General features: G+C 43.7%; 3 protein-coding genes across 3 annotated transcripts; 2 read left to right on the forward strand and 1 right to left on the reverse strand.

Annotated features, from left to right (window-relative positions):
• Window positions 1–344: 344 nt before the first annotated feature.
• On the forward strand, window positions 345–3074 carry LOC147128952 (progestin and adipoQ receptor family member 4-like). Its single transcript, XM_086016962.1, has 3 exons — window positions 345–659; window positions 1418–1636; window positions 2004–3074. Exons 1-3 carry the CDS (start codon window positions 497–499, stop codon window positions 2435–2437), a joined length of 816 nt encoding a protein of 271 aa, XP_085873088.1. The 5' UTR covers window positions 345–496; the 3' UTR covers window positions 2438–3074.
• A 99-nt stretch (window positions 3075–3173) lies between these two features.
• pelo (pelota mRNA surveillance and ribosome rescue factor) lies at window positions 3174–6639 on the reverse strand. The gene is made up of 13 exons (XM_086016961.1): window positions 6397–6639; window positions 6034–6126; window positions 5791–5941; window positions 5246–5336; window positions 4992–5155; window positions 4860–4920; window positions 4563–4724; window positions 4098–4144; window positions 3935–4008; window positions 3784–3855; window positions 3517–3591; window positions 3403–3434; window positions 3174–3306 (listed from the first exon to the last, which is right to left on the reverse strand). Exons 1-13 carry the CDS (start codon window positions 6435–6437, stop codon window positions 3212–3214), a joined length of 1158 nt encoding a protein of 385 aa, XP_085873087.1. The 5' UTR covers window positions 6438–6639; the 3' UTR covers window positions 3174–3211.
• Window positions 6640–7741: 1102 nt separating this feature from the next.
• On the forward strand, window positions 7742–15019 carry ppp1cab (protein phosphatase 1, catalytic subunit, alpha isozyme b). Its single transcript, XM_086017317.1, has 7 exons — window positions 7742–8201; window positions 9867–9998; window positions 10315–10545; window positions 11454–11558; window positions 12502–12725; window positions 13761–13895; window positions 14238–15019. The coding sequence occupies exons 1-7, from the start codon at window positions 8147–8149 to the stop codon at window positions 14331–14333; spliced, it is 978 nt and encodes a 325-aa protein (XP_085873443.1). The 5' UTR covers window positions 7742–8146; the 3' UTR covers window positions 14334–15019.
• Window positions 15020–15450: the final 431 nt, after the last annotated feature.

Consider the following 15450-nt stretch of genomic DNA (forward strand, 5'->3'; position numbering starts at 1 on the left):
AAATGTTTCGTTTATTCTTGAAGGAAACTCATTTTACCGATCCCTCAATCCTGTAAATAAACCCCCCCCCCAAAAAAAAATGATAGAACCAGAAAGCCAGTGTCCCTCAGAAGCCCTGTTGTTGCTGATAATGCGCAAATGTGCGGCTGCACATAAAGCACATGTCAAAAACTGCCACTGGTTTTAACACATTTTAAAAGATCTGTTTCCAATACGGTTAAGGTGTGATGGACTTACTTGCTAAAATAAGAGGCGGCTGCAATTGCGCGTGGCCGTTTAGGTGAGGATTAGCGCAGCTTTATCCTTAAGAATAAGAAGCGTGCGCTGATTGGCCGCGAGCGAGCGTGCCACTCCAACCCGAGCGACTTCAGGTCGCTCGCTCGCTCGCCCTGTCCGTCCGTCCATGCTGTCCTTCCAGCTGAGCCGCGGGATGGCTCGCAGATTGCCGCGGCGAGGCCTGGCGTAGGATGCCGGGCCGTACGGGCAAGTGGTCAGGATGGTTCACCCGGGCCCGCGGCTGTTGGACTTCACCAAAACTCCTTCGCATCTTCAGTTTAACAAATACGTCCTGACCGGCTACCGGCCCGTGTCCACCGCTCACGAGTGTGTGCGGAGTCTCTTTTACATGCACAATGAGCTGGGCAACATCTACAGTCATGGTAAGTCGCTTTTGTTTTCATCTTTATCAGACCGTGCTTACCATCCTGACATTAGCTGCAGGTTCTTGCAGGTGGCGTCTGTGTACAAAGTCGCGGGTGTCTGCCGGACTCTCACTTGCGGCTACTTTTCAAAGATTACTTGACAGTAGTGTGTAATGAGGATATGGGATTAGCTGTAATCTGCCCTGGCCTGGAAATATCTCGCTGCTAACTGAGTCTTTAGCAGATGAGCAGGGAAACGCACTCAGGTGGCTCAAGTACTCAAGTTGAAGTGCACATATGCAAGGGCATGATTTTAAACCTGGAGTCAAAAGCAATTACACTTGCAGCTGACTTCACTGCTGTTGGGCTCTTATTCCATTTGCGTGCAGCATAACGGCTGAATGCTGCTTCACCATGTTTGCATTGAAATCTGGGCTTCACCAATTGAACTACTGGGTTTGTATTGTAGGCTCTTTTTTTTTTTCCCCCTCTACAGCTTTTTTATAGCGCATTATCCGCAGTGGTTGAAAAAAGTATTTCGACAAAGTGTCGGAAGGTTGTTTTCATAAAAATAACCCTCAGTGAAGCATTCTTTTCCATTTAAGTTTTGAGACGTTAATTTAAAAAATCGCATCAGTTTGGTTTCATTTTAGGAAAGTGTAATATCAGAACGTGTTTTTAGTAAAGTGTAACATCAACGGCTTGTCTTTTTAGGAAAATATCGAATTGTGCATGAGTGGAGTGATCTCCAATTTTCAAACGTCTGGCCTTCCCAGGCATCCCCTTCTTCCTGTTTCTGGTGCTGCTGCCCTTCAGCATCCCCTGGAGGGAGGTGGACAGCGTCTGGATCGGCGTGGTCCACTACCTGGCCTGCCTCAGCCCCACGCTGGGCTCGGTGCTCTACCACGTGTTCATGAACCACGTCGGCGGCGAGCATGTGTACGACACTCTGCTCTCGCTGGACATGTTCGGCGTGTGCTTGGTGAACACGCTAGGTGGGTCTTTCGGCGCCTTGGCAAAAAGCGCTCGCGTCGTCCTTTTAAAAAAAGTTCATTCGACACCCCCGGTTTGAAGTTTACGGTAATACTCACACATAAAACCAAAGAGGAATGAACATTGTATATTTAACCAAGCTATATCATTTCATCTGTTAGCTTAATGCTAAGGATGCAAAACACCGTAGGTGAGCAAACGACATTAGCATTGATGCTACGGTAATTCTAGCCTTCAAATAACTGCTACTTTACTTCGGAATTTGCATTAAAAAGTCAAAATGACATAAAAACTCTAATGAAAAATCCCAAAGTGTTCTAACCCTGCTCACAACCTACCCTCTTATCTCATGCCCCTCCTTGTCACCAGGCGCACTTCCCATCATCCATATCACGCTCCTTTGCTTCCCGACGGTGCAGCAGGCCGCCCTGCTGGCCTACATCTTCCTGTCGGCCTACGGCATCTACTGCGCCACCACGGCCCGCACCAACGTCCTGCGCCTGCGGGCCTTCGTGTGGCAGGCCATGTTCCGCTTCAGCCTCTTCCTGTTCCGCGTGTACGGCGGCGGGGCGGGCAGCCCCGACTCGCTGCGCCTCTTCCTCATCATGGACGCTCTGGCCGTGCTGGGGGGGCTGGTCAACGTGGTCCAGATCCCCGAGCGCTTCGTCCCGGGCCTCTTTGACAACTGGGGTAACAGTCACCAGATCATGCACGTCATGGTTACCTGCTCCATCGTTTACCTCCACTGGGGCACGCTGGAGGATCTGACCTGGGTCAAGAACTACCAGTGTCCTGCCGAGTGACCGCCCCCCCCCCCCCCCCCCCCTCCCAAAATGAATTGGATTTAGATTTGACTTTGAGTCAGTGGAATGAGGAGTAGAGTTTAATCCTTCGATATTAATTGAGGCAAATTTGGCCACTTATGACATCAACAGGGAGAAAAGTATCCAAAATACACAAATATGACATGTTCCTGCAGAAGGGTGATCGGGGGAACCTCGAAACGGGGAAGAGTAAGTCATGTATATATGGACTTTATGGCCAGCGTTCATTGGGGAGCTTGAAATAGTCCTGAGAACTGTTTCCGCCACTTTTGCACTGATTCCTATACTTAAAAAAAAAAATACTAATCATCTATTAACATCAGACAGCCTATTAATTATATTTTAAATGATATGCAATTGACATTTTGATACAGATAATTGAGGATCATCTTGGCCTGGGTCAAAAGTGAGGGTAAAAAAAAAAAAAAAGCACTTTAGCCCTGTTGGCACTACGGGTGAGCTTGCTGTCTAACTTTCTATCATACCTGCAAGTGATGTACATTGGAATTCACATGGAAAAATCCTGCTTACTTGATTTGTACAGTAGCTTGGTGAAATACAGCGGTAAGAGTTATTTTTTAAAATGGCATAATAAAGTATATATTTTTGCATCTTTTCCTGTGTTGGTTTACTTTTGGTGAGGAGCGATGGAATTCTGGTGGGAAATCGTATGTGGTGACCTACACACTTTATTTACGACACATTCGAGAGTTGCTCCGTTTTTGTCTTTTTTAATCAGCCAAATGTTTATACTCAGTCGTCTTCTGAGCTGCTGTCGTCTTCGCCCTCCGAAACATCGGCGATGGGAAACCGCAAGATGGCCGCCACTCCGCTCAGTTGAGTCAGTTCTAAACAAACGGGTAAAATGACTTGAAGTGAAACATGCGCAGGACTACTGCTACGTGCGTTTGTTTTTGGCATGGTTAATTAGTGTTTCAACTTACGTTCGCCAGAGACGTGAAGGCTTGAGAATATTCTGCGTGGGAAAAAAACAAAAACATCTGCATCAACATATCTCAAACGTGTCCTCACTGTACTCCATTTTTTTTCAGGCTTACCTGACATTGCCGCCGCTGTCTCTCACTTTGTCCACCAGGCGGACGTAGCGCGCCCTGGTGGGCACATCCTGGTGTCTGCACGGATGCGATCACAAGCAGTGAGCAGGGGATTCACACTGAGTAAGTGCATTTGTGAGTAAATCGAGATATCATTATTTCACTGTACACACTTTTGGTGACATTTGTGTTTTGGTAGGGGTGGTGTCGACTTTTGTCATTTAAAACGTGCGCCTCGGCTCTATGAAGGTTGATATGCACGTTACTTGCCTGAAGAGCTTATCGCTGACCAGTAAAGTGTCGACGGCGAGGGCGTCTGCGGCCCGTTCCACATGAGCGAGTCTGTGAGGAAGCGTGGAGATGAAAGTTTATCACCAAAAGTAAAAAAAAAAAAAAATCAACACCATCTACTAGCGTTTACCCATAAAAAGCTCTGTCGGGTTCATGTTGGAGCATCTTGTAGAAGTCCTCCAGTGCTTTCACCTCTCCAGCAGCCTGCAATGAGAAAAATCACATTTAAAAAAAAAAATCCTACACTCTGTATGCTTTATAAAGTCCACATTATGGAAACAGAGGAATGTCACCTTGGTATCTGACAGCCTGTTTGTCACTGTGGGGTCCGAGAGGATTTCTGCAAATCAAGCAGTATTGTAGTCACATGTGAAAAGAGAAAGAACATTAAGAGGATACATTAAACTAAATTCAATTCATGAAAACCCTTGATGCCTTTGCCATTTTTCTGAATTTCTAAACTAATCTTACTAACTCCTGCATCTCACCTCACTTTTCATCATTGAAATAATTGTGCAATGTTCTTTTTAATGAGGGAACTAGTCTTGCTATAAGATTGTAATTGATAAACAGAAACAGTGATGATATAGTTAAATAGAATGTAAAGAACTGCAGGTTTTTTTCAATTCGGTTCTTCACAGAGGATAAAGAATGTCTGCCAGTATTGTTATTTTGTGTCACTCTTTACCACACATAATTCTTGATTTCAAACCTGCTGCTGACCAATACTTGACTATTGCAAGACTTCCTCTTGTCACCTTTGAGTGAGTACTTGTGACCGGATGACGAGTGGACCATCATGAACTTGGGTCGGTTCTCCAGCAGCACCTTGTTGTCGTGTCGCACGGCCTCTTTAAAGAGATACGTCATGAACTGGTCCTTCACGAAACCCGGACTGGCCACCAGGATGCATTTCACCACTGCGGAACAAGCAAACAAGTTAATATGGCAACACCGCAATAGAGGCTACTCACAAACATTTTGAATTTGAGATGAACCTCAAATGAACTTGTCCCTGACGCTTGGTGAGTAGTGCAACGGCGGTAAAGTCTTACCGTCAAAATTAACGTGGCGAAGTATGGCCTGCATGACGGCTTCGTAGAACCTTTCCAGAGCCTGCGAGGAGACGCCAAGGGGAGCTCACGCACATGCGATGCGTGCATGAAACAACGGGAGTACAGATGCACCTTTTCGTGCTGGGTGCAGCTTCCCCTCCGCTTGCGAGGAATGGTGAGCTCCACTTTGGCCCGCAGAAGCGTCATGGCGGGGGTCACCAGCACCAGGTTGGCCAGACCCTCCTGCATCACCACGGCGGCCACGTCCGCCTTCTGCGTGGCGTCGCACGCCTCGTCTGCGGCGCAGTCCGCGCGAGCGTCAATGGGCCGAATCGTGCCAAAGTAACGTTGTCGACGTTGAAAATCGTCATGCAGTTGCCGCTTACCGATTCTGGCCAACACGATGCTGTCCCAGCTCTTTTTAGCAAGCGTGAACTTCCTGTTGAGCTCCAGCTCAATAGTGTGGTAGGCCCCCATCTGATTAATGAAGAACATTACACCAAAACATTTATGCACCATAAATATATAATTATGTAATGTGTAATCTATTTGGGATGACTTTGACATCATGGAGGTTTTCCAGTCAGGTTTTAAGATACTGAGTTTTTAATGACATTCTCCTGGCGACGAGGTGTGCCTTGTTTTGTTTTGTTGGAACTGACTTGGCAGGCAGACTTGGCGTGTTAGCCTCGACGCACTGTGCCTCACTAGTATTGTGTTCCACAGGGGTCAATTTTGGTGCCCCTTGCTCTTTTCATTGTATTGTTGTTTTTAGAGTGCACTATAAACAAAGTTGAGTTGAGCTGAAGCCTGAATAATTGCATATCAAATCGCAATATTGAGGGGAAAAATATTGCAATTGGATTACTTTTCAAAATCGCTCAGCCCAATTTGTGAGCAGACCTTAAAGTGACTGTAAATGAGTGCCAACCTTGACATACTGGTTCTCCTCGATGTTGGTGCCCTTGACTCTCAGCTGGCAGGCCTGCGTGTCAAAGTCGATGGTCTCCACACATAACGTCAAAGTCGTCCGAACTCTGGAGCTGCCCACGCTTCCAGTAGTGGATTCTGTCTGTACTTTTCTGCGTGGTCAGAAAAAAAGTTGGGGGAGGTCTGGATTTGCAAATCCAGCCCTATGCGTCACAACTAGTATACACATGGTTGTAGGGGGTACCTTATAGTGGATGCTCTCAAACTGTCCCCCTGTTGCAGCAGGTTGTAGGTGTGCCACATATCTTCTGCTTCCTCTGGCATCAGAGTCACCTGACTGCAAAAGTACACACAAATTTTACATTGGATCACTCCAGTATTTGGTTTTGTTTACACTTCAGTTTATATGCTAGCTGGCAAGACATGCAAACAGCCTGGTTTTTGCATGTGATTCAACATCTTCCCTCGTAGTAGATGTCTTATTTTCGTCACCAAATGTCAACAAACGTGCTGGTGAGAAGCACGTGGGCAACAGCTGTAAAAATACACCAGCATGCCGGCCTAGCTACGGCAGCTAGCTACATTAGCTCGTCAGCCAGCTACTCACCCGGCGTTATCTTTTTCAATGTCTCGATGGAGAAGCTTCATGGTCGCTGTTGTTGTATAAGGTTTTCAAAAGAAAATTATGTAGAGTCACGGCCTCATGGTGATCTTAACGCAAGCTGTCAGTTTGAAAATGAATTAAGTTTGGACGGGAAGAGTAACACAATAAAAAGTGGACGCGTCCGTATGTGACGTACCCATCTAAACAGTAAATGAAAAGAAGCAAACGAATGGGCGGTGACAACCGGGTATTTTGGGGCATAAACGTTATACATACAGGTCCGGTCTTGAGCGCTGCGATGTACGTCGTCTTTACCGCCATATTGGATGTGGTCCTTGCAGGGGAAAATCAGGGGCCATCAATCGTTTTGATAGAGAGCTGCGTCTTGGATATTGATTAATGTGAAGGGATACCAGTTTCATATGTAATTATGAAATAACACATTTAATCATTAGTGGTATTCATCTATGTGAATATGCAATAATGATTGCAATCAATGATTGAATCGACAATGATTTAACAAGTATAAAAATAGATACAGTAAATATCAACATTGTCACACTTTTTTTAACAGCCTCTGCACATGTTTATTTACATTTCCAATAATCACTTCTACAACCTCCCTGGAAAATCACAATGTCCGTTCACTGGCGAAGCATTTTAGAACGACCTACTCATGTGGTCTTTGGGCACCATGTTGGTGCCCCTGGTCTATATGAATAATTTAATAATGGATAAATGAGGGGCATTAAGTTTGTGCACTTAAGTTTATGGGGAGTGCTGCCACTTCCAATATGGCGTTGACGCCGACATACGACTCATCGCTTAACGACGCGGCTTCGTATGAATATCTATGCATCCGGGTATTAGGCTACATTCGGCGAAGAGGCCTACTTTTTTTGCTTCATTAAACTTTATTGACATACATATTTTCCACGGCCTCTTGGCGACGGCTGGCTGACGTCACACACGTCCGCAAGTATGGACTAGCTCAGTACACTCACTTAATGGGAATGTTTTGGGTCATTGCGTCATCGCTAGTCCAATGTACGGTTGTATTCACTCTCCCATTGTTGCCGCACCCGTCAGCGCAGCTTCATACAGCACAACAAGCAAAAATGCGCTTAAAATATAGCTGAGTTCACATAAATAGGACGTATATGAGTGTGTTAAATACCACGGCGCCCGTGTACGACAAAATTCGATGAATGGTTTCCATTTAAATGATTGATTTGTTTCATGTGAGTAAATGCTGACAGACACTGGAAACGACCGATGTACAAGAATATTGAATCGGATAACCCCGCCTCCTCGAAGAACGGACCAATAAAAGATCGGCATCTCGTATCGCGGCTTCCGCCCAACCTTTCACGCTAGCGCTCATTCAGTCTTCTTTTTTTTTTTGGTCGATGGCATGGTGCTAAGCAGCCACGGCAGGAACAACGAAATCCATCGACAATCCCATTTGAATTCGGGTACCTCGTAGGAAATAGTTGATTCGGTTCACTTTTTGAAGTGAATGTCAGCTATTCGGTATTGAGCGACACCGGTAGACGGCCATTTGGCTCGCCCATTCTTCCCCAAGGTTAGCGAGCTCGCTGGCTAACGATAGCCGATTAAGCGCTATCGCTAAACTAGTTGAGCTGAAAAAAAAACAGTCACTCAGGAGTCCACTGTCACTTACTACGACGCCGTTGATTTGTAGGTATTTGTAAAAACAAAAACAAAAAAACAATTGGAGTAGAAGGCTATAATGGCGGAGGCCGACAAACTGAACATCGATTCCATCATTCAGCGTCTGCTGGAAGGTAAGACTTCGATCATTTCCACCGAGGTAGCCATTTTAGCTAAGTTTACTAGGCGAATCAACGATGCACTATATGTATACGTTCTTACTATCTTATTATTTTATTTACTATTCATAAATAGACGAATTAACACTTGTTTCACTAACCCCAAAAACATAATTAATGTTTTTTTGTTTTTTTTAACCGAAGTGGTTTAACAAAACAAAAACGACGTTCACGCAGGGCTATTTTCTAATCAATAACGTGTCCTTGAAATGCATATAGAAAAAAAAAATCAATGTAAAGGTAAAGGTTCTCCTCATGCTCGTAAACTACGACGAAAACAACGCGCGCAATCACTTGACTCTACTAATCATTAGCGCTTTTCTGCTGGGACTGAACAATGTACAGGCAGTGGTCGTGACCCACTTCTGTAGAAGTTAACAATCCACTCAATGTATTGTTCAAAAATAGCATTTGAAAACATTAGTTGCTTTTTTTTAAAACATCTATATATGCTTACAGTTACAAGTACTATTCAGATTATCATCGGGATGAAAATGTCAATTGTATTTCCACCAATGACTATAGTGCTTCCTTGACAAAGTTTGTAACACAATTTACTCATTTAAAAGGATGTTTTTTCCTTATTCAAAGGAATGTTGATTTGGCATTAATCTGGGCCAGTTTGCCCCATAAAACCAACAAATTATTGTATGTTTAGTCAACACAATAGGAAAAATTAGCAACGTGACTTCCCAAGATTTCCCAAAATGATAGTCTGTCAAAATGCCTAGTGCAATGCAGCAAGATAAAATAAAATAAAAATAAAAAACAGCAACAAAAAACAGAAGATGAGTTCTGGAAAATTTGGATTTTTTTTTTCTATAGGGAAAAAAATAGCCTTTTTTGGGGAACATTTGTTGTGTGGTAAAATATAGGGAATCTTGTGAAAGTCAGTGACTGTGGCTCTCCTTGCCCACATGTGATGGCATTACAGTACCATTGATGCTCTGTTTTATTTCACTTCACTCGAGTGGCGGTTTATCTGAAGCCCGCTCGAAAGTCAAGGTACCATTGTAGATCTACTAGGGCTGAACAATTTTGAAAAATAATCTAATAGTGTTTTTTTCCCCTTAATTTTATTTAGTATGCAATTGTTTTTGAAGGTCCTCTTCCTATATATTTTTTAATCAACATGGGCAATAAATAACATGTACAAAGTGCCTTTTAGACCGCCTTATTATTAAACATAAAAAATGAATATAATAAAATTAAACCGCACAAAATTTCACTGATTGCTGATCTCATTTTAAGCAAGTGTAACCTCAATTTTCTTTTTTATTTTTAGGAATTAAGGATGCAGAAAAGTGCCACTGTGCCTATTATAATTGTGAATTATTGTGCTATAAAATACACATGACGTGTGAGAGGCTGTTTACACACCCCACCCGTTTTCAAATGAGTTTGACGTTGCACCAAAAACAATTTTTTACTGCCGGTTCCAATCCAGTCCCACAGACCCACACATGAATGAGAATCACTGCTTTACAACACACATTGTATCCTCTATTAAAATGGCGAATTGTTTTAAATATTCAACTTTTTCAAATGCATCTGTAAATGTCTTTAGTTGGAGGGTCTTGTTGATTCCTCACTCCTTGCTCTCTCTCCCCCGGGTTGCAGTGAAAGGCTCCAGACCTGGCAAAAACGTCCAGCTGACAGAGAATGAAATCCGGGGTCTTTGCCTCAAATCCAGGGAGATCTTCCTCAGCCAGCCAATCCTGCTCGAACTCGAGGCGCCTCTCAAGATTTGTGGTCAGACTTGTCTTTGGGGCTTTTGGGATGTCTGCCAAAGTACTTAATAGCGTTCAGTCCTGAGGAAATTGTTATTACATTACTAAATCTGTGGTGTATGTTACAGTATATAGAAAGACTTTCAAACAAACAAAAAAATACTTTTACCCCTCCCACAGGCTTTATACTTCTTAAAACACACGAACTAGTACGCCAAGCGTGCTTGCTTCATCCTGTTTGTCGCTCCCAGTTGACGTTTACTGTAAAACCGACCCATGAAAGGAAAGGAGAATTAAACATTGAACTGTCGATTCAAACAACGCGTTTGCATCAATAGGGGATGTTCACGGGCAGTACTATGACCTGCTGAGGCTTTTCGAGTACGGCGGCTTCCCACCGGAGAGCAACTACCTGTTCCTGGGAGACTACGTGGACCGAGGCAAGCAGTCGCTGGAGACCATCTGCCTGTTGTTGGCGTACAAGATCAAATACCCAGAAAACTTCTTTCTGCTGAGGGGGAACCACGAGTGTGCCTCCATTAACAGGATATATGGCTTCTACGATGAGTGTGAGTAAACCCACACACCCTTTTTTTTTTTTTCCTTTTTAACTTTCTGATCTCACTGAATCACATACCGTAATTATCGGCTGAGTTGATTGCAACATGTCGGCCAGGCAGAAGAAACAATGTAGTAAAAAACTGTCACCATAAAGCCTGTATTCGCTGCACAGTGCCACTTTAAAATAAGGTCCAACGCGTCATTTCAACACGCCTGGCAGACACGTAATGGAGTCGCGTGGAAAGGGAACAATCATTTCTGTGCTTGTCGTGCTTCCTGCTATTTACATAAATACCTGTTTGATCAGATGAAATTGTGTGTGCAATTGATTCACAATTGTAGTGAGCGAGCACATCGTGTCCTATGTCACTGTAAGATCCGTAAAACCTCCCGTGTGGTATGCGGGCTTCCTCTGGCAGTATGCAGAAGAATCACTGCAGTACACTTGAGTTGGACTTAACTTTGAAGTCACTGAGTTACTTGTCACATTAAAAAAAAAAAAAAAAAAACAATCAAGACTTACATACTTTCTTAGTGTGATGTTGCATGAAAAAAAAAAATTGTATCGCGTAAGTTACGCTAGGCCTTTGGGGTTCCACTGTTCTTAATTTAGAGTTGACGCTCCAAAAGAGGTTTGTTTTCGCACCCTCATGCACACCGAAGCAATTTTCCTCTTAAAAGCCTTGAAGTTTGTTCTGGGCTGTGGTTATCAGCGGTGGTACACTGCCAACCTGAAGCTACAAGTCCTCCCAGGCTACACAACGTGATCAAACAGTGTGAGCCAGTTTATGGCCCAGATTACGTAAAAGGCTTCATTAATAATGTGATGCAACAGGCTGAGCCTTGAGAGATATTACTGCCATCCAGATAAGAGTGTTTTTTTTTTTTTCTTGTCCCCCGCCCCCCTGGTCCACAGGTAAGAGGCGGTACAACATAAAGCTGTGGAAAACCTTCACCGACTGTTTCAACTGTTTGCCCGTCGCAGCCATTGTTGACGAGAAGATCTTCTGTTGCCATGGAGGTAGCGTCACCAGAACAACAAACACGTGCTGGCTCGTCGCTGCCGGGTGTTTACTGTCAACACCGCCGTCTCCCGACCTTTAAGGCCCGGCCGGTGCCGTGGTTTGCGTTTGACTCACAACTGTGGAATCACATTTAATAACGACTCGTAGAAGCAGTTTTGTATTTTTATAAAGGTGTCGATAAAGACGGGTTGTCCAATTGTTTGGGTCCACGAGACCTCGTTCAGACTCCAATATTCCAAATGGCAATTAAAAATAGCTACCATGTGGACACCAAAATGCCATAGGAATTAAAAAGTTGTATCGCCACGTTATGAGAATAAAATGTGAAAAAAAGAAAAAAATGTAATATGATATTAAAGCCATAGAAACAAAGTCATTTTGACAAGGACATTGGAAAAGTACAACTTTGTTATGCTATTTATTTTTAAAAAAAATCTATAAAGTGGACCACACTTCCCCCCCCAAAAAATCCTTATGGATCGTCCTCGGCGGTAGTTTGACACATCGTCATTTGCGTCAGATACAAAAGTCTTTGTTCACAATTTTTTGTCAGTATTAGAAGTATCGGCGAGTACTCAACGAGTGAATTCTCGTACTGCTATTGGCCTGGAAAAAAAAAAAAGTGGTATCGAACATCCTTAGTCTTAATATGGGAGTCAGAATACGGGAGTCATTTGCGTTAGAACGTGGACCAGGTCACTATTTGAAGTGTTCCTTCGAGTATGAAATAATAGTAGATGTTCTGGAGCGGCTCGATCATGTGTCTCAACCATCAACACACGCGTTGCTGAATATGTAAACAGACGAGCGTGATAATCGCGAGGGTAAACACGTCTCGCCGTCCGATCATGCGCTGTTCCGTTGGACGGCAAACAGTGTGCTCGCCAAACGTCTTCACGTGCGCCGCCCTCGGCAATCAAAGTCCCGTTTCTCTGGCAGGGCTGTCTCCAGATCTGCAGTCCATGGAGCAGGTGCGAAGGGTCATGCGCCCCACCGACGTGCCCGACCAGGGCCTCCTGTGCGACCTGCTGTGGGCCGACCCCGACAAGGACGTGCTGGGCTGGGGCGAGAACGACCGCGGCGTCTCCTTCACCTTCGGCGCCGACGTGGTCACCAAGTTCCTCCACAAGCACGACATGGACCTCATCTGCCGGGCCCATCAGGTCGGTTTGGCTCAGGGGTGGACAATAGTCATGGAAGATTTGTTGCATTCAGTAAAAAAAAAAAAAAAAAAAAAGTACGCTTTGTGTATTGCGTTAAATAATTGGTTGATTGATTTATTGTAAATAATAAAATATTGATTGGGCCTAAGCAAAAACGACATTGCGTTAGTGCCACCTGGGGGCATCTTAGTGTCAAGGAACTGTTGAAGTGGGTTGAGGAGCTTCATTTAGGCAAATGTAGTGATTTGCCGCCATCTTCAGGCATCCATAGACAATTACATTACACTATAAACCTTTTTAGGGCGCTGTCAAGTACTCATAGGTTTTTGTTTGCAATTTGTTTCTCTTAATTTTATTATGTAAAATTAAAGTAAAGTAAACAATATTACATATGCCAGACATTTAATATTTGATGAAATGTATTGATTTAATTTATTCTGAATAAAAAACATTTAAATTCATTTTTTTATTATAATTATTTTATAATTGATTGATTATAGAAAATCTTTATAATTTATTGTAAATAATACAATGAGTAAAACATTTTTTTTCATAATTATTGTAAATTAAAAAAAACGGTTGAAATGGGGAAAAAAGGCTTTTATTTTACTTGGTATTAATAAACAAATAAATTATATCGTGAAGTCATAGGAATTTAATGTATTTCTTGTACTAGCAGAGTTGGGTTGAATTTACTCTTCGGGTATTGAGTATAATACAAAGAAGAAATTAATTAGCATCACAGCTTTGTTTTCCCCCCACTAATGACAGGGCCCATCTTTTTTAAAAATCAAATGAGGCGCTTGAACACCAAAGTTTGCACACCCCTGGTTTCGAATCATTAGTGTAACACTTCCCAGGCCGAAATATAAATGAGGGTAGATGTAGTCTACCCTTCTGCCAGCAGGTGGCAGCAGACCGCCTTTATTCCTCTTCTTGGTAACTTGACTTCACTTCTATTCTGTCAAGCCAATCGCTACATCTTTGAACAGATATAAAACGCCGTTCAACACTAACAGGTCGTCTGCGTTTCAGGTGGTCGAGGACGGCTACGAGTTCTTTGCCAAGAGGCAGCTGGTCACGCTGTTTTCCGCCCCCAACTACTGCGGGGAGTTTGACAACGCCGGAGCCATGATGAGCGTAGACGAGACTCTCATGTGCTCGTTCCAGGTGAGCAAGCCGAAGATTCTCCCCCGAGAATTCTGATAGTGGAAATTCGGTTCATCGGCAACTCGGTCAGGAACGGTATTTTCAAAGAAATATTGCCTCGGGTCAGAGTCAGTTCAGAAGATGCTGTTGGATGAGGTTAATTGCTTGGAAGCGAGATGGAAACGCCAATTTACCATTTGCACAGGTAAGAATGGTGGCTTACTCTAATACGAAAACAGTGTTACAAGTATTATAATGTATCGTTTTTCACCTGTGGCTCAATAAAATGTGTGCAAAGACAGTCTTGTATTTGTCTCAAGTGGATGACTGACATTTTGCTTTTTTGTTCATTTTCTTTGCCAGATTCTCAAGCCCGCAGACAAGAAGCTGTTCTACGGCGGGGGCGGCGGCATGGGCTCCGGACGCCCTGTCACCCCGCCGAGGAAAGCTAAGAAATGACAGCAGTAGTGGGCCCTCGACCTTTGAACCCCTTCCTTCCTGCCCTCTCTACCTCTCTTCTCCTTTCTTTCACCAAACAGCCAGAAATCAAACCTTTACCCAGGGCTTTTTCTCCCCCCCCCCTTTTTTTTTTATCTGTACTTCTTCAAACATTTAATGTTACAAATTGTCCGAGCGAGTGCGCAAACGAGTGAATGTACGCCCCCGTGTGCCAGTGCGCATTAAAATGGCGGGCGAGTTGTACGCGTGGTGTGAGAGTATTCGAGATTTCTACTTTTCCCCCCTCTCTCTCTCCTGCCACACTTCCTGTGGAAAGGTTGAAACCACAGAAGCGCGTCTGTACAGCGATTTTGACTGAAAATTTGGCAGCAGACCCCTGCCAGCAGGTGGCGTGTGTGTCCTTGCGGAGGGGGGAGGAGTATTTTGTTTTCCCTGTCCCACCATACTGTAAAATCTCCACATGTGTGTGCGTGTGAGCACGCACGTCGCCCATGCGCACACACATGCACAACTTTTCAGATTCATATGAGCCAGAGCTGTAAGAAAAAAAAAAAGAAAAAGAAAAACACACCCAAAAAAAACATACAGTTTAGGTTTGTACAGATTTGATTACTTGAAAGAGATTTTTTGTGAATTCGTTTTGTAGTCTTTCATCAAGTTGACCAATAAAGCGAGAATCTGAGCTACAGCGTTCCACTTTGTCCACGTTTTTGCTCGACGCCAGAATCGGAACGATTCCAAACGCGTGCTACAGACGTGTATTGCTAGTCGAAGTTCATTTGCTCGGACCAACCAAACGCAGGACGGAGAAATGCTGATGTCATCGAGGGCCAGCACTTTGGCCCTTTGAGGGTGAATTTGAAATCTGATTGGTCAAAGAAACATTACTGTTGCTACATTACTCTCAGCACTTTTATTGTCACGTGGCAACACAGTTGCCTGAAATCTGATTGGACACAAAAATATGTAACATACACATTGGAAGCGAATGTTATATATAGAGAAATGCTCTGAAATGAAAAGAATTGACTGCTGGGAATAAATCGCATATTTCTATGTATTGCGCCTCTCGATATGTAGGCGGAAGGTGTGTCTCTTGAACGTCACTCATTCTATT

This window comes from Filicampus tigris, chromosome 19, assembly GCF_054856515.1.
Source record: "Filicampus tigris isolate MCC_2025a chromosome 19, RoL_Ftig_1.0, whole genome shotgun sequence".
Lineage (NCBI taxonomy): Eukaryota > Metazoa > Chordata > Actinopteri > Syngnathiformes > Syngnathidae > Filicampus > Filicampus tigris.